The following is a 26703-nucleotide window of genomic DNA, read 5'->3' on the forward strand; positions in this document are numbered from 1 at the left end:
GTGGGTGGGGGCACACTTACCCCTGGAAAAGGTATAGTGCATCATTCTGCCTCATAGTGGCCCAATTGTGCAACATGACAGGAAACGGTTATGGGTCACTTCTGTTATGATTTCCCTCCTTTCTGCTCAAATAGTCTTCACAGCCGAAACCTTTTCCAAAGAGCGCTACATCAGAGTGCAGTGTGGGGGTAGACGTGGATGGTCCACCCATAAGGCGAGTCAATGTTGTCCGTGTCTCACATGTGTCACGACAGCAGTGACTCCTCACCAGAGGCCGGTAACCTCTACCTGAGCTCCACTGCAAAACACAGGATAAGTTCCTTAAAAAAAACCCGCCAAACAGACCATCCCTCAGAGAAGCACTGAGCCAACCATCAACCAGATATACTGAACAGGGCCGGTCGACCAATTATGCAACACAGGCCGCCTGGTGTGGCATCTTCTGAATGGGTGCCGACTTGACCCAGCGCCATCCAAACTGGCATGTGCTTTGGAATGAGAATCACGCCATGCGCAAATTCAATGGGCACAACAGACTGGCATACGCATACACCAGTGTCAGCAGCAGAAGAGATCCGACAGCTAGGACAACAGTGGCGGTAAAATTGTTGAGCAGCAGCAAACTGCAGAAAGCAAAAGACACGTTTATCCGTGTGCCTCAACACTGTATGGCATCAACTGCTCAGTATAAACCAAAGCCTGTGGAAGCTACCAGGGGTAGCTGTGAGCCCACCCCCGGTGTACCAATGTGAATTACTCATGTTAGGAAGACAGGCCTGCATTACTTATGTATAAATCAGGCCTTCACACTATCGGCGTTAATTTTATAATAGTTCCACAACCCCCGGTCTCATCTTTGGGGGTGTCGGGTGGAGAGGCATGGAAACGCCCAGCCGGATCTCAGAAAACGAGGGATGACCCTGAATAGCCTGACCCCGCCTTATCGTCCTCAAACGGGTTTATTGCTCTCTGCTGAACAGGCTAATATCCAACCAGACGAGGACAGCGATGGGACTGTGATAATCCTGACCGACAGCCTTATGCTGGAGAGCTGCTTCAATCAGCTTTATCAGCAGTTATTACTGGACCCTTATCAGTCACTCGCCAGCATCAGCTGACTTTGTACAGCAGCACAGAAATGCTGAACCCACAACTAAATCTACAGGGATAGAAAATCCGAAATGCCAGTAATATTTTGTGCAATTATATTTTGTGTCTCAGTTTTTCTATACATGGGCAATATCATGGTCAATACCCAAAATCCTGAGTACTGACTCACGTACTCACTGTTGCAAGGTCTCGTGGAGATTAGCCTTTACAACTTAAAGGTCACGAAAAGGTCAGCCTGCAACACATCTGTCATTCTCCGTCAGAAGCCCCTTTTTTACAACTACAAAAACACAGCAATGCATCGCAGTCACCATAACCTAGGATTGTTGTGGAAGGTATCTGAGTCGCTACCTGAAGTGTATTCCCTGTTGTGCAACTCATTCCTGAAATATGTCAGGCTGACGATTAACCGGCGAGGATGACCGCTATGGACCGCCACTTATTTGCAACCGCTCCCCGTTAAGATCATCTCGCTTTAAATTGCACCTTGCGAAAGCGCAGCTGCTCCTCAGCTTGACTCAAATACCCAGGAGTAACGAATGCAAAACGAGGTGTTATATTTACGCGTCAAGTTCAACATGGGAAGAACAACAACAAACCGGTAGGAACCTTCCCTTTATCTAAAAATCTTCTCCCACGGTCGGTATTTGAACTACGGCCGTTTTGCTAAGTGCAAAGGCAAAAAAAGACGACTCAGTATAATAAAGTTCAATACAATACAATACAGGGCGATACAACTTAGAGTAACAGGACAGGACGCAATAGACACCGTCATCCGAAGCCGGGATCCGTGGGACGGGCTGCTTCTGCGCCACCGCCGGGCGTCTTAACATCTAAATATAGTCCCAGCGATTGCCTGTGACTCGGGTGGCAGCTGTACAAGGCCGTATAACACCGGAACTTCGCAAACACCTTACCTTATTCAGGTGGGGGGTTCGTGTCACTTCGTACCCCCTCTTCTTGGCATAAATGAAGGTTTTACCTTGGTCCCCCGACTTGCTCATTTCCCACTCGGGGCTGTCCCGCTTGGCCGAGCCGTGTGCCATGTCGGTTCCTTTAAATAGACTAATGGTGACCCGACTGAACGGCAACAAGTGGATGGGATCGGATCGCTTGAGACAGGAGAGGTGAGCGAGTCCTGTACCTTATCAGACACCTTAAACCCGCTTTTATTAATTCTGATCAGCTAGGCGTTTTATTGCTGTGCCGCAAAAGTTGATCGTTAACTAAGTTTATTAGCGCAAATGACAATATATATATATTAAAAGACATATATAATTATTTCTGCCTATGTATAAAAAGAGCGTTTTTTTTTCTAATAATTCTTACCGGTAATTCTGAACAAGTCAACTGAAAACAATTTATAAAATAACGGTTTTAAAATGCACCAGTTTACCAAAGGTGAAAGTTAAATTCAGGAAAATAAGCCTAACATGCAAGAACAAACTGCTCCTCGGATCTTGGCGACAGAGGCAGGTTAAATTAGCCGGAACACCTCCTACAAAGGGCAGAGTACTGAACAGGTATTATTTTGAGCCACGGGGGAGGCAGAAAAGCAGTGGCCTCATGATGGACTGATTCTCTGCGGTTTCATACTGTAAAAACACGTGACCTCTACAAAGGCGCTCGATACATAAAGGCGAGTTAAGCCGAATGAGGGAACATTGAACAAACATGGTCTCGATGGACCTCTGACCTAATTTTCGTTGTTTTGTGTGTTTTGACTGTTTGCACGTGTGTGTATGACGCCGGCTTATTTTGTTTTAGGTTACCGCTGAGTCATGCTGACTCCGGATGACTGATGATTCATTCTGGCAGCACTGGATCGCTTTCGCGGTTCGCCTGAGCTCTGATGATGGGAACACTGTCAGAGGTCTGTTCTGTTTTACCTGCAGGTCTCTGCATTTATGATTTCGACATGCAGGGAGCTTTGGTTAAGCACTGTCAAGGTTACCTAATTGTGCCACCGGTCATGCAAGAAGCGCGTGGAGGCACTGAACGCGTGGAGGCACTGAACGCGTGGAGGCCAGATCCTGTCCTCAAGTTCAAGGGAAGCTTTTGTTTATTTGGTCTCGAGAATAACTGGGAATGGCTGTGTTACAGGGCATGCATCCATCCATCCATCTGTCATGGTCAGGGTTCGCGGGGTGAGGGGGTGGGATGGGTGGAGCCTGTCGTAGGCAGCACAGGGCACAAAGCCGGGGACAGCCTGGATAGAGTGCCATTTCAATGCAAGGCCAACTTAGTATTTACTACACCATATTAAATTAAATGATTATTGGAACCATTCTGTTCATCACATTATAAACAAATTACTGATAGTGTTACATTAGCTATAATTGGTGCACTATAATAAATTAGGAGACTGATCCAAGTGACTTGTGCAGCAGAAAATATGGTTATGAGATACAAAACTATAACCTGTTACCAGGCACTGATTGACACAGTTCTCCAACGCTCTCGAAGTGGCCCTAGGGTGCAGCTGCAGAGTATCAGGGTTAACCAGGTGTGTCACATTAGGACTGAAGCATTCTGGGTAGCGGTCCTAGAGTGGGTGGAGCAGAACCCTTTGGAGTGGCAATGTTAATTAATAACTAATTTATGGTATGACTGTGTAGTGTAATTAATGTATATAATATCAAATAATTAGCTTTCAAACAAATGCAAAGATGACGGCTACTTTTTAAACTGAATGAGTAATTAAAATGTTGTGTATGTTTCATTGTGTTTAATTAACATAAGCTTACTGACCAACTAAATAACACATTCTGTATGTTCAGTTACAATCAACATAAGGCATACCTGTGTACTTAATTTTTGCAGTAAATGTTTTTTAGATGCAAAAGGAGAATAATAACATTTTTGAAGTTGTAATAAGTGATTCTGGCAATATGGTCGTATTTGTGTAAAATCAGCATGACTGGTGGAAGATTGGAGCTGACTTAGTAAGAATATCCGAATTCCATAGCGATGTCTTTAAGATGTAGAATCACGCTGTGATAGGAAAAGTGTCAGGCTGGGCTAAATGGAGATTATGGCTTTCACACCCACGGTGGGTGGGATTATAACGTGCTGTTAATCATCAGCGTGTTTTTTTCATTTGCCGCTTCTCATTGGTCACCGTATTGCCCTCCCCCCATTGGGTGAAACCAGGCAGTAATTGATAGCACACAGTAATCTCACCTCCTGTGGGTTTCAAAGGCAAATTTCTCCCAAGAAGAATAACAGGAAATGGGTGATGCCTGTTCTGGACCACAGGGAGCTCCTGAAGATACCTGAGAAAGGCGTGGACACTTTCGGGAAAGTTTTCAGCTTACCTTGTGTCTTGGATTGGGGGCTCAGCCTTGGTGCTGGAGCTCCTCCTCCCTGCGGTGTTAGGGCACACGTCGGCTCATACCAGACGCGATGCACCTGAGCGCCAGTACATGGTGTCGGTGGACCCTGACTCGTCACGTAGAAGCAAAGGCAGCTCTCAGCCTCGGGCCGTTTCTGTGCAGAGGCATGGCATGCCTGTGGCTATTGTTCAGCCAGGCACTTCACACAGCCGCCTTTGTTCTTGGGGTTTATTGGATTTCAGTGGTGGAGAAAGAAAAAATGGGCTGGGCAGCGCAAAATGAAGCATCTGTGAGCTGGCAACGCACACCAGGTACCAGCAGAAGAGCAGAGTCAGGGCCAAATAGGAGACAGGAGCTGGTTAAGCATTGTGCAGGCGGGCAGTCCAGTTAGCCACTGTGCAGGAGGGCTGTTCAGTTAGCCACTGTGCAGGAGGGCTGTTCAGTTAGCCACTGTGCAGGAGGGCAGTCCAGTTAGCCACTGTGCAGGAGGGCAGTCCAGTTAGCCACTGTGCAGGAGGGCTGTTCAGTTAGCCACTGTGCAGGAGGGCTGTTCAGTTAGCCACTGTGCAGGAGGGCTGTTCAGTTAGCCACTGTGCAGGAGGGCTGTTCAGTTAGCCACTGTGCAGGAGGGCAGTCCAGTTAGCCACTGTGCAGGAGGGCTGTTCAGTTAGCCACTGTGCAGGAGGACAGTCCAGTTAGCCACTGTGCAGGAGGGCTGTTCAGTTAGCCACTGTGCAGGAGGGCTGTTCAGTTAGCCACTGTGCAGGAGGGCAGTCCAGTTAGCCACTGTGCAGGAGGGCAGTCCAGTTAGCCACTGTGTAGGAGGGCAGTCCAGTTAGCCACTGTGTAGGAGGGCAGTCCAGTTAGCCACTGTGTAGGAGGGCAGTCCAGTTAGCCACTGTGTAGGAGGGCAGTCCAGTTAGCCACTGTGTAGGAGGGCTGTTCAGTTAACCACTGTGCAGGCGGGGAGGGCAGTCCAGTTAGCCTCTGTGCAGGAGGACGGTCCAGTTAACTACTGTGCAGGAAGGCAGTCCAGTTAGCCACTGTGCAGAAGGGCAGTCCAGTTAACTACTGTGCAGGAGGATGGTCCAGTTAACCACTGTGCAGAAGGGCAGTCTAGTTAACTACTGTGCAGGAGGATGGTCCAGTTAGTCACTGTGCAGAAGGGCAGTCCAGTTAATCACTGTGCAGAAGGGCAGTTCAGTTAACTACTGTGCAGGAGGGAAGTCCAGATAGCCACCACAAAGAGTACAGCACAGTGTAGGTGCAACTCAGCTGTGCAGTAGATGCAGATCAGTGTGACATGGCTACAGGTGCATAGAGCACCAGTCCTGAATAAGACTGCTATTTGGAACTGATGCCAGGTTCACAGGAGGCCTAAGTAGCTGAGAAGAGTTCTGGATATTCTTATCTTAGGGAGTTTGCCTTTTAATTGCAGCCGCCTTTTCTGTGCTGATGGAAGAAGGATGCTTGTGTTTACAGCTTGGTTTAGAACCAGTCTGGACTCGTCACATTAATTATCAATGTGTTTATCAATATCAGACACTCATCCATTGAGAGGCAACATGCTTAATACCGGCAGATCCTTCAGATCCTTCAGCTGGCAACGGGTTAAATCGAGCAGCTTGTGCTCTAAAGAATGTTCAGCTTAACAACTTCATAAGGAGACATTTGATTCTGCACCAAACACAGGAGTCACGCTCTTCTGTTGGCCATTTGGTGCAGGATTCCCAACATGCTGGGTGTTGATACAGCTGTGGCTCTAGCACACAAGACACTGTACAGGCGTGTAAACTAACCTACCTTGAAAGCAGGATGGCTTGAAGGAGACACAGGAGTGTTAGATTAGCCGTGCAGCTCCTTACTGGACCTGTTAGATCTAGTCAAGGATAAGCTGTTGTTTCATACTCTTTTCAAAGTGTTTTACATTCCATGAGAGTAATTGCTTGTGGAAAACAGCCATATTTTCAATGCTCTTGATTTACTGGATGTTTACTTTGGCATGTTGGGCTAAAGCACGCTTTGAGCAGGATTCCACTCCCATGCCTGCTGAGAGTTCTGGGAACACACACACACACACATATACACACACATATACACATGCATGTGTACTGTAGAGGATATAAGAGGCATTTGTGATAAGTGCACGTATCTGCAGCATGCCTTCTACAGATCCTGCTCAGCAGCCTGAAGTTGAATTATCAACCAGCTCAACAGTATCAGCAAAGCTGACCAGGGAAGAGATGTTTTGCTCAACTGAAGGCCTGATGTTGGAGACTAACGTGTTCAGTCATAAATCCTCACGCCAGCTTCTCTTGTGTCTATGTGGTCCATTTGCGTTTTCTGTTTGGTCTCTCAACTTCAAGCTGATGTTTTTCACAAATTCACTCTACATCTGACCTCACAACCTGCCGGTCTTTCACCTTTTCTTCTCAGCCCTTGATTTTTATCTTCTTGCCCCAGCTCCGGTAATGCAGCTCGTTATTGAACAACCACTAATTCACTACTCCACATGTGCACAAGGCCAACCAATCCTACTACATTTCCAACCAAGCTAACAGACAGTAACCACTACAAACACAGCACCACGGTGCAAAAACTCTCACTAAGCCAAAGGAAACTATGTTTAAATTATGCTTATGTTGGTATAAAACGGTGATTTTATGACCATCAAAGTGTCAGCTTAGCTATTTTAAAATCTCTTGTCAAGTCACCCCTGTCTTTTGAGTTACCATCCAATATATCCAAGTGTTTGTTGAACTCACCCGCTAGAACAGATTGTTAGGGTAAACAATGCTTAATGGATCCACTAATTAAGTTTAATTAAGTAATTAATTAAATGATTCGTTGGTGAAATTTAACAAACACACGGATTGGCCCACCGCGGGATAGTTTTCTGAACCATAGCTCTACTCCTCTCATCATCCAATGAGATATTAGTGGCATTTTGGAGAGCAGAAGAAATACAAGAATTTTTTAATTGTAATTGTAATTTTAATTTTAATTGTATTAATTGTGTGTGTGTGTATATATATATACACACACACACACATATATATGTATATATATAGGAGGACAAGAACACCAACGTACGAATGCTGTTTGTTGATTTGAGTTCAGCGTTCAGTACGATCATCCCCCAGCAGCTGGTGATCATACTGGACTTCCTGGGTATCAGCAGACCCATGTGTCACTGGCTGTTGGACTTCCTCACTGCTAGGCCGCAGCCAGTGAGAGTGGCTAACAACATCTCCAGCTCCATCTGTCTCTCCCTCGGTTCCCCTCGGCAGTGTCCTTGGTCCTCTGTGGTTCGCGTTGCTGACATGATTGCTGCGCGGCATCGGCCTCGAATTACGTCGTAAAATATGCAGATGACATGACAGTGGTGGGTCTCATTAGGAGCGACGCGTCCTATAGAGAGGAGGTGAAACGACTGGTGGGATGGTGCAGTGACGACAACCTGATCCTGAATGTTGAGAAGACCAACATCGACGATCATTGACTTCAGGAGGAAACAAGCCCAGGCATTCACCCCTTCTCATTGCCAACAGTGCTGTGGAGGTGGTCAGAAGCATCAAATTCCTGGGGGTGCAGATAACTCACAGTCTGGACTGGTCACCAAACACAACATCGCCGGTAAAACGGGCTCAGCAGCGTTTGCACTTCCTGCGCCGGATGAAGAGAGCTTTCCTCTCCCATCCTCAGCACCTTCTACCGAGGCACCATAGAAAGCGTGCTGACCAGCTGTATCTCCATCTGGTTTGGCAGCTCGAAAGCCTCACACAGGAAATGGCTGCAGAGAGTGGTGAGGACTGCAGAGAGGATCATCGGGACTTCTCTTCCATCCATCCAGGACATTGTACTCAAACGCTGTCTCAGCAGAGCCCGTGACATCATCAGAGACTCCGCCCACCCCCACCACGGACTGTTCGCCCTGCTGCCCTCTGGGAAGAGGCTTTGCTGCATCAGAACCTGGACAGCCAGATTCTGTAATAAGGCAGAAGCTTGCTATTCTTAAAATAATTGTTCAAGTACAAAAGCATAAAAGAGAGTAACAGGATTCTCCCTGGTACACAATCTATAATAGACTATAATAAACCTTGTATATTCCTTACAGTAAATAGCTAAATGTCAAAATTTAATAACACTGTCTGAAGGAAAGATGAGAAAATGGCTGAGAAAGTTGCAGTACAAAGTAAAAAAAGTGAAATGAGGGGAAACAGCGGGGGGGGGGGGGGGGGGGGGGTATAAACAATATAAAGGTTACATTACATTGACAGCAACCAGGTCACATCTGTATTCCTGCATTATTTATATATCAAGGAGATGAACAAAATTGCAGTTAATTTTTAAGTGCAGTCAGACAGCATTATATTCTACAGGTTCGCAATTATGGGTAAAACACCAGAAAATGAGACTTCATAATCTATGCATTAATTTTAGGTCAAAATTCTGTGTAGGGTAACTGACATTTCAAAAATGTATTAAAGAAGAGGTAGACGAGACAAGACTGTTTCTTTGTATGATACAGAACGGGAAAAAGGGAGAAAAGAAATTAAAGAAAGTCATGCGATGACAACGGAGGAGAGGAATCAAAAACTCCCAAATAAGGAGAAAAAAAATACTCTGGGAGTCCAAGGTCAACTGGCTGCCTTTAGTTTATCTGCAACCGCTCGGACCGGGTACGTGGTCACGTGATAACCAACACTCGGCCAGGCGTCGGCGGAGGGTCCGGGACGGATGCCCCGAAAAATGAATGAATGGAACAGCTTTGAATGCCGCACAGTTTGCACTCAACAGCATCAGGACTCTCTTTGTGCAGAGCCAAACCCCCGAGTTGCGGCACTGCTTTGTTTATGAACTTAACACGGGCCGGTCCCTGTCTTGACTGCTGGTCCCTCCCAACGCAAACTTCTTCGTCGCAAATCTTTTTTTTTTCCACAAGCATCAAGTGTAATCCATAAAGAGCGCTTTGGATGCTGCCTCCGTCCTCGGTGCAAATGCTGCGATAAGCGGGCTTTCCCAGTTCGTGCAGAAACTGGGAATGATAGCAATTTGAAACAGGAACTGCTGGTGATTGTCTAAACGTACAGATACTGGATCTTTCATTTTCACGCATTGAACTATATCAGGTACGTTAACTTGAATAATTATAAGATCGATTTCGTACAAGTACATAATCCGGTTGTTTGATTGAATATTGTATATCGTGTTAAGTTATTAAATGTAATTGATTTGTTTTATCACATCTTGTGATGCATCAGTTCGTTTTGTTGCGGGACACACGGTGCAGAGGCTCAATGCACTTGCATGTGGGACGCTAACAATAAGATGACTACTCTATAACTTCATACACGTGAAATTTGGGTTGCACTTTCCGTATAGAAATAAACTACGTTTTTGTGCAACTGACGCGTTTGTTTTCAGTTGATTTGATAACAAGATACAGTATGGCATATATGAATTATTAATTCTGAGCGAATTCACTCAAACTTTGATAGCAATAACGACAGAACTACCGAGGACCGCTGATGCATAGTCTTTGAACGAGGTTTGCTGTTGGGCCCTTGGTCTCTGCACTTAATTTGAACAGTAATACTTAATACGAATCTGAGGAAAACCGATTCACCTTTGAGTTATAGATCCTGTCAAGCAACTAAAAAAACTCTCGATTTTTTTAAATATACAATGAATTCATTATTTGCCCATTGTTACACCTCCATAATTTAATTGCAGAAGTATTTGCTTATACTGCGGAATAGATTGAAAAGTTGCTCTGAAAAATTCAACGGATGTGAAAATGTCGTTGAAGTCTTCTAAATTGAATGAGCATTAAACGTATAAAATAAAATAAACACTATGGAAATTTGTGAATAAACAATGTCTTTGGCTGTGTTTTAGGTTATGTAAGCACAGTATATAAAATGGTTCATGATCAGTTTTAAAATTCAGAGGCAAGACTCGAAGCAAACGTGCAAACGAATCCATGATAACTGCAAATCGCTAGTCTGCAAAATGCAGCACCACAAATGCTGCAGGTTTTATAATGTATTGGCAATTTTTTCATCCTTAAGGATCATATCTGCTTTATATCGGACTGAAGAGAAACAAACATGCAATAACAGGGTTCTTATTCAATAAAAAAATATCAATAAACGGATGTAGGGTACATGAACCACTGCTGCCCTCTACTGTCGATTTTTTTGTCGGCATTTAACAGTGCCGTAGTTTCGTCAGTAAAACCATTTTTGGTTTTTTACACAATTCTATAATATTCTTTAGCCCCGTCCCCCAAACAAATATGAATTTAAATGAAATACTGTCTTCACATCAATTTTTATTAAAATCAGGCCTCTCATACACTGTCAGAAAAAGTATCAATTTGTACAATTGAGGGTAGAGTTATCAGTTGTAGTTGCCAATGGGGCTATACACCCCAGGGGCTGCCAGTTGTACCCTAGCTGTAAGTGAATGTACCTTTTAGGTATGGAAATGGACTTCGAGGAGCATTTTTCACCATTGGCAGTACCTTATTGTTTGTAACAGGGCTGTACCCCTTTTTCTGACAGTGTAGTAAAGGCCTTACATCAGGGGTCACCAACCTTTTTAAAACTGAGAGCTTCTTCACGGGTACTGAGCCATACGAAGGGCTGCCAGTTGGAAACGCCCTCCTAAACTCATCCAAACTTCATGTATGATAAACATGCTTTAAATGCTTTTTTTGATATTTTCATTTTCAAATCTATATAAATGCAAATGTGATTAAAGAAGAATAGTAACAGGATAAAATTACATTTTAGACCCTGCTCACTGGTGAGTTGTGCTATTTTTAGAACAGGTCCTCGGGCGACTCATGTGGTCTTTAGGGGCGTCCTGGTGCCCGCGGGCACCATGTTGGTGACCCCTGCTTTACATAAATCTCTAGTAACACAGAGTGGCAAAGGCTAATAGCACTTGGTAGTTGAAAGTGCAATAGAAAATTCTACTCTATTCTACTCTATTCTATTCTACGCCATTTCCATGAGGTGGCCTCCCGGGATGCTCTCCCAGCCGTCCCTAAGGAGATCCCACAGCCGTCATTGGTCACTTTTCCTTCTCTCTTAGGTCAAATTCCTCCAAAACCATTTCTACTATGTTTAAGATGGCCAAGTCATGTGATGCGACACTATCACTCTTTTTTGTAAGTGACCAAACTTTTGACTGGTACACTGTATATGTGGATAATCCCCTTCAGCCAATAAGAGCATCATATAAGGCTTAGGAGCAGTATTGGAGGAGGTGGTGATAATCCATAGTATGAATGGTGATAAACCCCGTTTGTCAGCACAGCATGTGAGGTTAACAGTTGGTATCACTGTATGAGCTGCTGTTAACCCCTAGTAACACTGTATGAGCTGCTGTGAACCCCTAGTAACACTATGTGAGCTGCTGTTAACCCCTAGTAACACTGTATGAGTTACTGTTAACCCCTAGTAACACTATGTGAGCTGCTGTTAACCCCTAGTAACACTGTATGAGTTACTGTTAACCCCTAGTAACATTCTATGAGCTGCTCTTAGCCCCTAGTAAAACTATATGAGCTGCTGTTAACCCCTAGTAACACTGTATGGGGTAGTGATAACCCCTAGTAACACTGTATGAGCTGCTGTTAACCCCTAGTAACACTGTATGGGGTAGTGATAACCCCTAGTAACACTGTACGAGCTGCTGTTAACCCCTAGTAACACTGTATGGGGTAGTGATAACCCTTATCAGCAAGATTTTGACTGCTGTTACAGGTTATAACATGATTGTGGTTTTCGGGGTGTGAGGTGTGTAATGGCAAACATCAGGGGAATGATGCAGTGATGTTTTTGCCTAGTGCCAGCCAGCAAGTCATCCATCCATCAATCCAAAATGTCTACTGGGGCGTGCATGGGTGACACTGCCAAAAGAGAGAGAGTCTGTAATTAGGAAGAGTGAACTATTTCTTCAATGTGCTTTTTAAATTTGTGCGGCGACGCAAGATGTTGACAAACATCTTTGCCCCGTGGAAGCATGTCAGCCCTAAGAAATGAGAGCTAAGAATTGCTAACGTAATTCCACCCGAGGCTTCTAGCATTATTGCATTCCATGGTCACAGCGGATTGGGGGACACTGGAGTGATGTCATACCCTGAAATAACGTGTCACACAAAACAGAAATCGTATCAGTTTCAGTGAGCCATCATACCACAAACTCATCCTCCTTTATCTGCGCAGACTCCTTATAGTAAGTACAACATGGCAGTCACTGCTAGAAGATTGTGTGCATATTGCCTCCGGTGATGCTACACAGCAGTGACATCATGTAACTGATCAGATAATTAAAGGGTAATGACACAACTACAGCAGAAGGGCATGAATACATAGTGATACTGTATATGAAATGTGTGGTACTGTAAATACCTATTCTTGTGTATTGATAAAGCAGTACAATGGTGAGCGATTTCAGCTAGCCGACTAATGCTAAGTGCTAGCATCCCTGTGTGACGGTGTCCTCATCGTACCTTGAAGAGTATTATTGTCTGTCTGATGTTGCCAAGCCGAACGGTAACTTTGCTCCTTTCCTTCTGTTCCAGACCTACAGCACTGTCATCATGGGCCCCACGCCCCTGTGTGCTCTGCTCACTGTAGCCACATTAGCCGTGGCCCTGGCTGTGGCCGAGAGCGTGACGAATGGAGACAGCCGGAATGTTTGGCCCCGGCAGAGGGTGCCGCTAGTGCAGGACAGGGACACGGTGTCTCTTGGCAGCACAGCGTTTGAGGCTGAGATCCGGGCGGAGCCTGGCCATGCCTGTGGCATCGAGTGCCAAGGCCATCTCGCCCAGCCCAGCCTCGAGGACCTGGAGAAGTGTCTGTCCTACGAGACCCTGTATGAGAACGGCACGCGGACCATCACCACTGTGTCCCTGTGGAACCCCAGTGAGGGGTTGGGGGAACCCAAGAGGAATATCTCCTTTGGAACCCGCCGCAGAAGGGAACTGTACGGCATGGATGGCCGTTTCACCATCTCTGACTCGCAGTTCTCCACCAACTATCCATTCTCCACCGCCGTGAAGGTCTCCACTGGATGCTCAGGTATCCTACTGTCCCCGAAGCACGTGCTGACGGCCGCCCACTGCATCCATGATGGCCAGGACTATGTGAAGGGTGCCAGGAAGCTACGGGTGGGGTTTCTAAAGCTGCGCTCAAGGCGTAGCGGCAACGGTAGGGGAAGAGGGCGCCAAGGAGGCGGAGGAAAGAGGAGAGGACAAGGGAGGGGCGATGGCACGGAGGACGGGCAAAGGGTGAAGAAGAGCCGGAGTGGGCGTAGCGTGCAGCCCAAGCAGCTGTCCTTCCAGTGGACACGTGTGAAGCAGACTCAGATCCCAAAAGGCTGGTTCAAAGACGTGTCCAAAGATGTAGCCTTGGACTACGATTACGCCCTACTGACCCTCAAGCGTCCACAGAAGCAGCACGCCATGGATTTGGGCTTCGTACCATCTGTCAAGAGACTGCCCGCTGGGCGCATACACTTCTCAGGCTTCGATGACGACCGTCCAGGCCAGCTGGTGTACCGGTTCTGCTCGGTGTCAGACGAATCCAGTGACCTGCTGTATCAGTACTGCGATGCCCAACCAGGATCCAGTGGCTCAGGGGTCTACGTGCGCCTGAGAGACCCAGGAAAGAAGAAGTGGAAGAGGAAGATCATCGGCGTGTTTTCGGGTCACAGATGGCTGGATGTTGACGGGGTGCAGCGGGACTACAACGTGGCTGTGAGGATCACGCCGGCCAAATACGCCCAGATCTGCCACTGGATCCACGGCAACTCTGAAGCATGTCTCAGCACCTGAGGGAACCCTATTCCCCCCCGAGTCCTGCCATGTGGCCATTTTTCCTCGCACTTCCATTCATGCCATTGTGTAAAGCCTGTCTGTTGTATGAGTGTCTTTCCGGACTTTTCCAATGTTGATCACCAGGAGAATGGAAACGTGTGAGCAAGAACAAATTCTGTCAGCTTGTATTTTTTTAATTTATTTGGTTAATAGATGCAAACTTTCTTACAAAAAAAAAGTGTGTGATACTGAGACAATCCAGGTGTGACAGCTTCTAGTATGTTCTCCAAAACATATTATCACAACATGATAGTGCTTCTGCTACTTCAGACGACGTAGGACGGTGCCAGATCTTCTGAAGAGTTTGCTTCTGTGTAGTCGGTCTCAAAACAAGCATTTTCTGATTTTCTGACGCAGAAAGATTTTTTCTTTAGATAGAAACATTTGGTTGTCACTTAAGGTTATGAGAGGATAAGATTAATTATTAAATACTTAATGGTTATGATTTCTTATTTTAAATGAGCTTGAAATGAATTATCTTTCATCAGTGTTACATTTTGAGAGAGCAGAATCATAAATCCTGGGGAAGGTTTTTTTTATATTGATTTAAGATTATTTCTCTCACAGCAGAAGCTACGTTGTGGTGTCCTGCACGGCTGTGCTGGTGCTTTGTATCACAAATTCTTGGTGCTAGTTTTACTTTGTAACATTTTCAGAAAAGAAAAAGAATAAATTTTTTTTAACGGTTAACACTGTGTCTGGATTTAGTAGGAGGCTAAACTATAACACGTTTTATAGATCAGAACTTTATTTTTCACACCCTTATGTAGATTCAATATCTGAGAACTGAAATGTTACATCCATTTATAAAACTTGAGCAAAATATGGAAGGGACACATGCATTCGTCTTGGAGACACCCATATTTCCTTAAGTCAATGTATTTATTGCATTTCAAAGAGCATACATGCACTGGGGGTAAATCAAAAAGAAAACAAAAGCTATCTTTAAAACAAAAGTTAAAGTCTTGTTCTTTATCCATTGTTTTTTTTTTTTTTTCACGACGATTGCTGACACGGTCACTTGGAAGGAAACAACAGTGTACGGCATCTACAGTCAGAAACTGATTCCGCTGGTTCCACTGAGCTGCCGTAGAAACGAACGGAAACTGCGGTCAACAGCGACCTCTCCTGGACACTTCAATGAACTGTTAAGACGTTTGCCAGTGCCTACACTTACAATACCACTGTTCACCAAAGGGGAGAGGAACAGAAAACACCATGTGTACATCAACCAGGGTGAAAGGGAGGGGGGCTCGGGTGTGCGGGGTGACCGCAAGAGAGGGTTAGGAACCAAACGCCTGCTCGCTCTACTGTATTACAAAAATAACACTATGGGAGCTGACCACGGGTCGGCAGGAATAAAACACTACTTACTATGAGGGTCAAAACACAATAGTTCACTGATAGAGACAGAAAAACAAAACAGCAAGAACAAATCCGCTTCCTAGGCCACTATACAAGTGTAGTTATTATTTAAATGGGCATCCATACCGATCTCTGCTTTCAAGTAATCATGGGACAATTCTTTCTTATGTGCACAACGTCTACAATAAACAAAATATAACAAATTCCTCAAAATAAGAATAAAGATCAATAAAATCTGCAGACAAAATGTCCAGAAATGTAAACAGTACAAATTTAAACAAGATATAAATAACAGAACGAGGAGCTCAACATAAAAATGAAACCAAAAAAATATTAAATAAATAAACATTATAAAGTGAAAAGGCTGTTCCAGGTGTGAGGAGCTTGCAAACCTTTTACATATATATATATTTTTATTTATATATCTATATCTCATATATCCATATTTGTTCCCAAATTAGACTGCAGATGGGAGATAAAATAATGGCCTTTTGATTCAGTTTGATATTAGACCGACATCAATATGCTCTTGAATAGATATAGATACAGAGGAAATAAGATATTTTAAGGGATTTATGTACACCGAAAGCTATCAGCAATGAACGATACGCACACCAGACAATCGCCTGTACGTCAGCTCGGGGGGCACTGCTAGACGCAGCAGGCATCAAACACACACACGTCCATCATTCGAAAGGGGTAGAACATAATACACCATTTTTATTTGTTTTTTTTATGTCTTATTGTTCAAGGGAAGATAACATTGAGATAAGCACACAATCCTTTCCTACAGTTCAGTTTCACAGTTTGTGCTACAACATGACAAGGGGGAAGGGCTAAGGCAGGGTGGAACTGAGGCGGGGGCGGGGCTGAGGCAGGGGGGAGGGGCTCCGGTGGTAGCTGTGATCCTCAGGGGTCATCCATGTCTGGCAGCCGCGCTCAACGTGTCGCCATGGAGAAAGCAGCTGCGGGGGAGGAGACGGGAGTCACGCGTGTGCATGTCTGTGCGTAACTGTGTGGCTGCGTGTGTGTGTGTGCTGGGAGACCAATACACTGGAACTCCAGTGCGTGTGCAGGCCCCTCACGCTGCAAACGTCTACAAAGTACCTTGGGCTTTATAAGAAGTCCTTGATGTTAAGATCTGCCAGGGGGTCTTTGGAGGGGGGCTTCTTAGGGCTCTGGGCAGCTCCTGGAGACAACTTTGGGGGTAATAGGCAAAGCAGAGTCACACAGCGGACACAGCACCTATCTGAGGCTGTGTTTATACCACACAGCAGTGTGCAAAAGTCTCAGGCAGTCAGAGAAAATGATTATGGCTATTTGAGTGCCGTATGTTACTGGGTGTGTCAGTCACTGTGTCTTTATACCTGTGTGTCTGTGTGTGTCTGTCACTTTTTGTCAGTTGTTGTGTCTTTACGTCTGTCTATGTCTGTCACTGTGTGTGTCTGTCACTGTGTCTGTATGTCTGTGTGTCTGTCACTGCGTGTTTCTGTCACTGGCTCTTTATGTCTGTGTGTGTCTGTCACTGCGTGTGTCTGTCACTGCGTGTGTCTGTCACTGCGTGTGTCTGTCACTGCGTGCACTGCGGTGTGTTCCTGTCAGTACCGGGGCCCCAGGGGCTCCTGCACCAGGAAACTGTGGCCTCATCATTGGCTGAGCGAACATCTGAGGCATCATGGGGGCTCCGGTAGCTGGGGGCTGTGGGCGGGGAGATAGGGGTGTGGTGAGCCAGGCCCTCCGCAGGCACAGAAGCAGCACACAGAGCGCTGATCACATCCCTACCATGCCGAATCCTGGCTGTGCTCCCATTGGTGGAGCCATGGCTCCGGGAGGGGGCGTGGCACCTGGAGCCCCGGGGGAGGCACCTGACTGAAGACGGGAGGACACAGAGGGTGAGGATGATTGGTGTTTCTGAGTTTAGTACAGACACACAGAACTTTTTCTGTCCAAAATCCCACTCACCATCTGAGAGCCAGGCCCCCCCCAGCTGGTGGGGGCTACCTGTGGCTGCCAGTTAGCACCACCAGTTAGCTTTTTCTCGTTCCACTGCATGTCTCTGAGTGACAGAGGAGATCGGCCAATCAGCATCCTCCAAGCAACCCCCCCCCCCCCCCGTGCACTCAGGTTCAGAACTTACAGTCAATTAGTAAATCAATGACTCTTAGTTGAAAACTACACACACAAGGACATACCAAAACAGATATGACACAGTGTGCTCTTACTTTTTCTGATTCCCCATGCCCAAGTCTGCGAAAAAGGGAAACAGGATCAGATTCTGCACTCAGCTGCACTCTGCACTGTCATCGGTATTTAAATTGATCGCGCTCTCCTACCAGTCACCTTCAGGGGGCGCTAAAGGGCATTTGAAGCTTCCAGCATTATTTTTCTAAACACTTGTGATCACTCCTGTCACTGATGAATCTTACACCTCCACAGATCAGCACGTACTTCCAACCAGGTTTGCCAGGGAGGAGTCCAGGTCACCGGCGATGGGTTTCGCAGGTGGAGTTGCTGCCGTCATCCCAGTTCCCATCACAGGGGGCGCTGCTGAGCCCTGGGGTGCCATGGCAGGCATAAGCAGGTCCCCTAATCCATCAAACACTTAGAGGAAAGGGGAACAACGTGGGGGTCAAAGACAGGGCACGTGTGACACTTTCACACATCACTAAACCCTCCAATAGGAAGGTAACCAGGGAGATCGCCATGACAACAACACAGGACAACTGGAACCACAAGAACAGTGGCAGTTATAGCTGAGGGGACCTGGGATAAACATAGCATGCACCGAGCCATGCCCACTGCACATCAGCAGTCAGAGTATCTACAGACGCAGAGCAGTCCTCACAAACCTCAGTGATCATGACCTGTTCTCCTGTTACCTGCACTTACTGACCCCGCAAGCCTCTTAGATGAATAATAAATGAATGAACGTATGAACTAATCGGGGCTCTCAAAAAGTATATCAGATAGACAGGATCAGGTGCCAGAAACAGACACCGGGGAGACGAGCCAGTCATGTTCGCTGGACAGTGGGAACTCATCGGAGGAACATCGTCATGCCGCAAAGCATTGTGGGGCGTAAGCGGGTGGGGAAGAGCCGGAACTCACCATCGACAGAGCGGAAGCAAGCAAAGACCCAAGGGAAGAGGGTGAAGTGAGAGAGAAAGAGAGAGAGAAAGGGGGGCAGAGAAGTAGGGCGGGTGGGGTGAGACGCGCGTGTCAGGGGAGGGCAGAGGCGACGGCGAGTGCACAGCTGCTGCTTACGTCTCGGACAGGCACCCAACGCGGGCTTTGTCCCAAATCAATGTCCCGTTCCCTACACAGCCTGCTCTATGACGGCTTATTCGGTTACAGTGAGGGGCCGATGCCGCCACCATACAGCGAACGGCTAAGAAAAGCACTGATTCCGTCTGCCAGCATTGCTTGCTGCTTCGGGCTGCTTGCTGGACTGGAGCTTCTGCTGTGGTCTTGGATGGATAAACAACGCTTCACTTAACCAATGACCTACTTAGTCCTGTTGCTAAGTCAGGTGGCGCTCAGCATAATCTAGCAGGCTATTTTTAGAAAACTAGTAGTCAAATTTAGTTAGCCTAAGTTGTAATTCGAGCTGAAATCCGATCTATCTGCAGATGTAAGTATGGGAGATCACATCAAATCGGTCCTAGAATATACCGTTATAAATGTTGTTTTCCATTTGGGAATGACACACATTCCCAGATTAAGGAATAAGGACGTATCTGGTAGCATTTGTGAGACAGTAGCGTTTCTGGAGATCCATCAAACACCACAGTAGACACACCTTGTCAGTGATTCTCTTGTCGCTACCTGCAGTTACCACGTATTATGCAGGCAGTGGACATTACCCATAATACACCATAGTACCCTGGTAAAGAGCAGTGAACCCCCCCTTAACCTCAGGGCCCGTCCATTTTCTCTTTGTACCGCCCCAGATACACCCAGTCCATCACTAGAACTCCAGCAGCAGCCCTACCTAATCTCAGTCCAAAACCAGTATTTAACTAATAGCTCGAGTAAAGCCCAGCCCATAACCAGTACTCTACTGACAACCCCAGGCACACTCAAACATTACTATTATATAATAAACAGTGCCTGCCCATGAGATTAGATCTTTTTTATTGTTATTGCATATTAGGATGCAATTAAATTCAGTTTGAAGCAAACTGTTGAACGTAGCAGTTTAAAATGAGATTAAAAAAAAACTGCTAAAAAATGAATTGCATCTCATTTTTAAAACGCAGCTCAGTGATTAAATGATTACTATTAAACTGACAAAGAGCTACATTTCCATGCCGTATCTGAGCCAAACACTTCGAAGGCTGATGCGAGATTAGGGTTAGAAGATTCGGAAACCTACCTGTTGAATCAAAACCACTAGAGGGTGCAGTTGGGACTGGTGTTGGGTTCGTTGTGGAACCAAAAGCATCAAAACCAGACTGTAGGAGGTTGTCCTGGCCCAGAGTTGGGGCTGCAGTGGACGCAGGGGCTGGAGATGCGACAGGAGCTGGGGTTGGTGTCATCAGATCTAGTAAGGGAGAAACATATACAGAGATGGTGAGATGTATGAGTACAGGAAGCATGAAGTACAGACAGTGAGAGGCCTGGGTACAGACAGTGTGAGGTACAGACTGAAAGGTCTGGGGACTGGAAGTGTGAGGTGCAGACCGTGAGAGGTATGGGTACAGGCAGTGTGAGGTACAGACTGTGAGAGGTATGGGTACAGGCAGTGTGAGGTACAGACTGTGAGAGGTATGGGTACAGGCAGTGTGAGGTACAGACTGTGAGAGGTATGGGTACAGGCAGTGTGAGGTACAGACTGTGAGAGGTATGGGTACAGGCAGTGTGAGGTACAGACTGAAAGGTCTGGGGACTGGAAGTGTGAGGTGCAGACTGTGAGAGGTATGGGTACAGACAGTGTGAGGTACAGACTGAAAGGTCTGGGGACTGGAAGTGTGAGGTGCAGACTGTGAGAGGTATGGGTACAGACAGTGTGAGGTACAGACTGTGAGAGGTATGGGTACAGACAGTGTGAGGTACAGACTGTGAGAGGTATGGGTACAGACAGTGTGAGGTACAGACTGTGAGAGGTATGGGTACAGGCAGTGTGAGGTACAGACAGTGAGAGGCACAGACAGTGAGTGGTCTAAATACAGACTGAGAAGTGGGAAGTGTGAGGTACAGTCAGTGCGAGGTCTGGGCAAAGGCAGTGTGAATTGCAGACTGAGAGCTCTGGGTACGGGAAGTGTGAGGTACAGACAGTGACAGGCCTGGGTATAGACAGAGCAAGGTAGAGACCGTGAGAGGACTGTGAGGTCTGGGTATAGGCAGTGTGAGGTACAGTGTGAAGTACAGATAGCGAGAGGTCTGGGTACGCGTACATACAGTGAGAGGTCTGGGTACAGACAGTGTGAGGCACAGACAGTGAGAGGTCTGGGTACAGACAGTGTGAGGTACAGACAGTCTAGGTCACCCATATGAAATATTCTAGGTAATTACCTCCCAGAAGATCTGTAGCAGGAGCTCCAGGGGCAGCTGACTGGCTCTCTGAATCAGCTGAACCAAAGGCATCTGTTTGGGGGGAACACACACAGTGAAATATCAGGTCAGAGGTCAGTTAGGCACAAGGACAGAGTTCCTCTTGCATGTTGCATGTGATACTTACCCCCAAACAGGTCTAGAACATCACCCCCACTGGGTTGGGCAGGAGCTGCAGACACTGGGGCCGGAGCAGGGGTGGAGAATGCGTCTGAGTCCGAAGACAAAGAGTCAGCAGACGCACCCAGACATGGAGCCTGTTACTCATAACATGTCAAAGAAAGCAAGGAAGCGGCCCTTCGGGGCACATGGGGCGAGCAACACAGCATCCACCATCTGCAAAGGGCAGCATCGCAGAAACAGCTGGAGGATGGCCGTTAGCCCTCCAAAGAGGAAGGGGAGCAGACTCACCGGACAGGAGATCAGTGGTCAGACTGGCCTCAGGAAGAGGAGAAGGCCCACGGGAGGCAGCGGGCAAGTCTTCCGGGGGGGGGGGGGGGGGGGGGAGCAAACAGGAGCGTGAAAAAGCAGGAGAGGGAGAGAGAGAAAGTAGCACTTCTCTGACTAGGCATGCAGAAGGCGCGTTCCAGAGCAGGGACAAACGAGGACGCATGGAGAAAACGAGTGGTGGATGGTGAGGAACAAAAGTCACGAACAAAAGAAGTAGTCATCTCCTGTACCTGCCCCAAATAGGTCTATGCTAGAAGTAGCATCTGGTTTGGAAGCTGTGGAGGAACTTTGCTCGGGCATAGAATCAAACAAATCTATGGACAAGGACAAACACAATCAGTGGCATAGCCGGAAACAGGCAATGGGCACAACAATCCAAGCTCCGGGGAAAAAAAAAGAATCAATCCTTAGATGGATCTTTTTTAAGTCAAACATGTTAAGCATAACAGGAGCAGTGCAGAATCCCGTCATTCATAGGAAAGGAGGATGTGCAGGGTGGAAGGTGAGGGAACTGCCTTCACCATCTCTCCCTTCCTCCTGCCAGGACAGCCAGGGTGGGATTGAATCAAAACCTGGAGGCCAAGCTCACCCCCAATGGCCATTATTATTATCAATTTCCATTAGTCCTATAGGTGTCTGTTTGGTGGGTTAGTCCAATAAGAGGGCTTGTTTAATTAGTGGGCTTGTCCAATCAGAGAAAAGTCTAACTGATGGGTTAGAGCAGTTCACGTGTTTCTGTAATTGGTAAGTTAGTCCAGTTTGTGTGTTAGTTCAATACCTATGTTAGTTTAGCTTGTCTAATCAGGGTCGTTATGCTGGTTAGTTATTTAAAAGGGTCTTGCCCACCAGCCGAGCTAACAGAAAACTGACTTTACCATTTGGAGGGCAGGGTCAATGCCTTGATTCAGTCTCTACACCTGAGCCGTAGGCTTAGAACAGATGAAAACTGGCTTAAAGAAAACCAAATAATGCAGGGTTAAGCTCATCTGATCATAGATGCGGATAGCTCAAACGAAACAGGACGAAGGCATTACCACCAAAGATATCTAGAGCAGGAGCGGCGGTCGTGAGCGGAGTGGGGGCGGCAGGGGCAGCTGCGGGGGTGGAGTTCGGCGCGGCACTATTGCTGGGGGCTACTACGGCGGGGCTGGTGTCGGTGGGCTTCATTGCAAAGAGGTCCAGCTCGGGGGCCACTTCTGCACTACCCTCAGAAGGCGCGAAGGGGTCTTAAAGGGAAATGAGGGAGTTACACAGTGAATAGAGGTAGAATCAGCAAGCCCAGAAGCTCAGGAAGCCAGCAAGCCTGAAGCTCAGGAAGCCTGCAAGCCTGAAGCTCAGGGAGCCAGCGAGTCTGGAACATCAGGAGACCAGCAAGACTGGAACTTCAAGAGGCCAGTGAGTCTAGAACCTCAGGAGGCCAGCAAGCCTGGAACCTCAAGAGGCCAGCAAGCCTGGAACTTCAAGAGGTCAGCTAGTCTGGATTCTCAAGAGGCTACCAAGTTTGAAACCTCAGGAAGCCAGAAAGTCTAGAATCTCAAGAAGTCAGTAAGTCTGGAACCTCAAGAAGCCAGCAATTCTGTAACCTCGGGAAGCCAGCAAGCCTGAACCTCAAGAAGCCAGCAAGCCTGGACCCTCAGTAAGCCAGCAAACCTCAGGACACTGACCACATGGGTAAAGAAAAACAGAAGAGAAGTCATACTTCCTGAGGCCATTAATGTTAAGACTGGGGCCTCTGGGAAAATGAGTGTGGAATTTACTGCTATTTCACACACAGCCTCAAAGGGTTGCTCATAATCCAACGGCATTCATGCATATTGACCACTTGGGGGGCACTATCTGCGGGGCAGTAATTCTTGGGAAGATTTCTTTAATCTATGTTTGACTCTGAAGGTTTTGCCAGCAGCTTCAGTGCAGATTAAAGTTAATGTTGCAAAGAAATCATAAAAATTAAAAACTATTCTATGGTCTCGATCAATTCTATGCCTTTGTGTCCACCAGAGCTCCGTGAGCATTTTTATTAAATAAATGCAGTAATTCAGTTATTATCCTGGACACGCCTGCATGACTTGAGACCCCCCCCCCTCCACCACCACCCGCCTCCCAACCTTCCCCCCCCCTCACATAGTACTTGCAAAAGGTCAATGATGAATCAGGATGATATCGTGGTAAAGTTTACAAAATAAAACAAGGTAAGTCCAGCTGGGCACTACCTGAATATTCACCAGGTGAATACCTCAGGTGACAAGAGTGGAGAAGGAGGCTGGACTGAATGAGCGGGGAGGTAGGTGAGGGGGTGGGGGGGGGGGTTCTACGGGGTCCCGGGCCCCTGAACTACTGTCCCCATGGAGAGTCCTTATAATGCGCCTGGTCGACTGAGCTGACTGTCACAGACACATGCGCAGTCACGCGCAGGCTGTGTCGTCACCCACCGGATCCGGCGCATGCATCAGCAGCAGGGACGGGCGTAGCAGCTGCAGCCCCGCCCTCTGAGGCAGCCGGGCCGTCACCTGGAGAGGCCGCGAATGCGTCTGGGAACGCCAGGGAGCAGCAAGCATTGGTGCAGAATGGGAGACAGAATAACAAGTCAGAAAATCACTTCAAAGAGTGTCCATCCAGGCAAAAGCAGCTTCCACATTTCTCAGATGGAGACCGGCAGCCGAGCTGACAGAGTGGAGCTGGACTCCATGGGGATGGAGATCCAGCTTCATAGCGAAGACCAGCTAGCCAGCCCTGAGGCATCATAGGAGCTAGATCAGCAATCTAAGGAGGACAGCTTCTGAAGCAGGGCATCTCTGAGGGCTTTAACCAGGTGACACCAGAAAGCTTCATCTGGACACAGAACTGGGACCGGAGCAGGAGCTCTGCCGCTTGAAGGTCCAGCAGCTCTGTGTCACCTATGAGCCACGGCGGTGGAGAAAAACGAGCTGGGCCAGTGGGATGGACCCGCTCACAGAGGCTCGACTGACCTCCAAAAAGATCCATGTCAGAGGTGCTAGAGGTGGCAGGTGGAGCGGCTGGGGCAGCAGGCGCCGGCGTGGCCTCGCAGGCGGTGGGCGCGGCGCTAAGGGCGGCCGCAGAAGGAGCAGAGTCACCAGCGAGGGAGGGCTCAGCTAGCAGGGCCTCTGAGCTAGTGGGGGCGGCTGGGGCACCCAGGGCGTCTGCGGACCACCGTCCCCCCGTAAGAATCCCCGTCGGACAAGCAGAGAGGGGCAAAAAGACATGGAGACCCCTCAGACCAGGTAGATCAAAGAAACACCAGAAAGCAAAAAAACCACAGAGTGACAGACATGGGAAATGTCCAGGCGAGTGATCAGCAGCTGCAATGCAAGTTTCAGCCTGCAGGTCGCCGTTTCTGGTGTCTACTAAAGTCCTATAGGGGGCGTTGTTCACTTACCACCTGCCAGAAGATCTGAGATAAACCGCAGTGCAGCATGGGAGAGAGAGTCATGTATAAGTGGGAAGTTACACTTCTGTCAGACATTGCTGAGCCAACTTGTTCTTTAACTCATCATTGAGCTTATTTTTCTTCTTTAAAAAACGTTATACCCAACATTTGCAACTTTAAGAATTTGCCATAGCAGCCCAGGCGGCCGATGTGATGTTTCATCATCTGCAGGCAATCTATCTTGCACGCACCCAGGAGCAAAGAGGGGTTTGTAGACGTTGCGTGGAACAGCAGCGTCATTACAGTTCTGGATGAGAAAAACTGAAATGCTGTAGCGAGATGCCATTTCCTCCATCTGATAGGTCAGTTGCACTTTGAGTGGCAGCTGTCCCAGCCAATTAGTCCCTCTGCAAAAACCCATTATAGCTCAGGGAGTGGAGGGCTTTGCCTACCTCCCCAGGAGGATGTGGGTGGGGCTGCAGCAGCTGCTCCAGCCGGCTGGGGTGCGGCAGACAAGAGGTCCAGATCGAGGAGGTCATTGGAGAGCGCACTGCAGAAAAACACAGGAAGCAAGAGAGGGAGAGAGTTTGAGGGTGACTAAAAGACTAATGGCTCAACATCTACATCATTGACCTGGTTAAAGGTTCAACATCGGTGTCAGAATCCTGGTGAGGATGTCGATATAACCTGTCCTCATTTTAAACAAAGTAAAAATCAGCATTTCATTTAGTCCATTTGTCTCCTAAAAGTATACAAAATACAAATAGGCAGCTTTAATGTTTATAAACATTCAATAATCTGTCATTCACTTTCAAACAAGATTATACATTTCCTAAGTGGATATTTCCATGGCTTATTCATACTGTTTCCTGGATAAATGTCCTCACTGTGGACTGAAGGGGGCAAAACGGTTTTCATAATAAAAGTCAGCTGTTATGCTTACTGTCATGCCCTGCTCGTCGGCTCCTCCTGTGTGCCACGCCCCCTGCCTACCCACGTGTTTTCTCCCGATTGTACCCAGCTGTATCTAGTTCATTTGCTCAGTCCTGTGTATATCAGTCCGTGTCTTACCCGAGTCCAGTGTCCGTCATTGATGTTGTCAATGTCTGTTTCCCGACCTGCTCCAGTTTCCCCGATTAAACCCCCGTTTTCCCGTATCCCGCTTGTCAGCCTGCTCCTTCCGCACGATCGCCGCTCGGCTCGCGATCGCTGCCCACGACCCGTGACAGAATGACGGACCCCAAAAAGAAGCGGAGAGGGAGGAGGAGAGTCCCGCAGGAGACGATCCGTCTCGGCGCCTGCTCGCTCTCCAGGCTTTGGCTCCCGACAGGGGACGAGAGGGAAGTACCCGCCCTACCTCCAGCCCGGAGGCTGACCACACGCGACCCCGATCCCGTGTGGAAGTACTGGTTCTCCAGTGAGGACGAGGACGAGGAGCCCTTCCTCTACCCATACCCGGAGCCGGAGGCCTTTCTTCCGCCGTCCGTTTTTACGGACGTCGCGCCGCCTCCCGCCACCGCTAGGCGCCAGCGAGGGAGAAAGAAACCGGCGATCGCCGGTACAGAGGACCTCCCTCCGCTGCTCGCTGCAACGGCCGGACCCGAGGAGCT

The 26703-nt window shown here is 47.6% G+C and overlaps 3 protein-coding genes across 9 annotated transcripts in view; 1 reads left to right on the forward strand and 2 right to left on the reverse strand.

Moving 5' to 3' along the window:
* me1 (malic enzyme 1, NADP(+)-dependent, cytosolic) overlaps nucleotides 1–4446 on the reverse strand; it is a 34433-nt gene extending 29987 nt beyond the window's left edge. The window contains exon 1 of one of the 3 annotated variants that reach the window (XM_049025189.1): nucleotides 4428–4446. Coding sequence is in view for 1 of the 3 variants with exons in the window: in XM_049025188.1 (XP_048881145.1) it covers nucleotides 2028–2156 (129 nt within the window). In the remaining 2 variants the exon portion in view is untranslated. Of the gene's footprint in view, nucleotides 1–2027; nucleotides 2160–4427 lie in introns of those variants that run through there. The other 2 variants (XM_049025190.1, XM_049025188.1) reach the window with 2 other exon arrangements.
* Nucleotides 1119–15030, forward strand: prss35 (serine protease 35). 4 transcript variants are annotated; one of them, XM_049025191.1, is made up of 3 exons: nucleotides 1119–1711; nucleotides 2878–2983; nucleotides 13045–15030. In XM_049025191.1, the coding sequence occupies exons 2-3, from the start codon at nucleotides 2963–2965 to the stop codon at nucleotides 14296–14298; spliced, it is 1275 nt and encodes a 424-aa protein (XP_048881148.1). In that variant the 5' UTR covers nucleotides 1119–1711; nucleotides 2878–2962; the 3' UTR covers nucleotides 14299–15030. The 4 variants fall into 4 exon arrangements, with proteins under 4 accessions (XP_048881148.1, XP_048881149.1, XP_048881151.1 ...); XM_049025192.1 differs by lacking the exon at nucleotides 1119–1711 and adding an exon at nucleotides 2100–2237; XM_049025194.1 differs by lacking the exons at nucleotides 1119–1711; nucleotides 2878–2983 and adding an exon at nucleotides 8687–9577.
* Nucleotides 15031–15203: 173 nt separating this feature from the next.
* The window catches only part of snap91a (synaptosome associated protein 91a), a 37477-nt gene continuing 25977 nt past the window's right edge, over nucleotides 15204–26703 (reverse strand). The window contains exons 12-28 of one of the 2 annotated variants that reach the window (XM_049025186.1): nucleotides 25546–25643; nucleotides 25103–25117; nucleotides 24675–24866; nucleotides 24138–24236; nucleotides 22743–22934; nucleotides 21939–22022; nucleotides 21670–21738; nucleotides 21386–21469; nucleotides 21220–21291; nucleotides 20081–20248; nucleotides 18154–18306; nucleotides 17928–17952; nucleotides 17668–17761; nucleotides 17488–17574; nucleotides 17311–17403; nucleotides 16813–16904; nucleotides 15204–16670 (exon numbers count right to left, since the gene is read on the reverse strand). In XM_049025186.1, coding sequence (XP_048881143.1) covers nucleotides 16821–16904; nucleotides 17311–17403; nucleotides 17488–17574; nucleotides 17668–17761; nucleotides 17928–17952; nucleotides 18154–18306; nucleotides 20081–20248; nucleotides 21220–21291; nucleotides 21386–21469; nucleotides 21670–21738; nucleotides 21939–22022; nucleotides 22743–22934; nucleotides 24138–24236; nucleotides 24675–24866; nucleotides 25103–25117; nucleotides 25546–25643 — 1609 coding nt within the window. In that variant the 3' untranslated portion in view covers nucleotides 15204–16670; nucleotides 16813–16820. Of the gene's footprint in view, nucleotides 16671–16812; nucleotides 16905–17310; nucleotides 17404–17487; nucleotides 17575–17667; nucleotides 17762–17927; nucleotides 17953–18153; nucleotides 18307–20080; nucleotides 20249–21219; nucleotides 21292–21385; nucleotides 21470–21669; nucleotides 21739–21938; nucleotides 22023–22742; nucleotides 22935–24137; nucleotides 24237–24674; nucleotides 24867–25102; nucleotides 25118–25545; nucleotides 25644–26703 lie in introns of those variants that run through there. The other variant, XM_049025187.1, reaches the window with a different exon arrangement.

This window comes from Brienomyrus brachyistius, chromosome 9 (genome assembly GCF_023856365.1).
Source record: "Brienomyrus brachyistius isolate T26 chromosome 9, BBRACH_0.4, whole genome shotgun sequence".
Classification (NCBI taxonomy): Eukaryota; Metazoa; Chordata; class Actinopteri; order Osteoglossiformes; family Mormyridae; genus Brienomyrus; species Brienomyrus brachyistius.

What these genes read in the sequence shown, in the direction of transcription:
- prss35 (XM_049025191.1), top strand. Translation starts at nt 2,963, where the DNA reads ATGATGGGAACACTGTCAGAG. An exon ending in TGATGGGAACACTGTCAGAG is followed by an intron (nt 2,984 to 13,044) that starts GTCTGTTCTGTT and finishes CTTCTGTTCCAG; the next exon opens with ACCTACAGCACTGTCATCAT.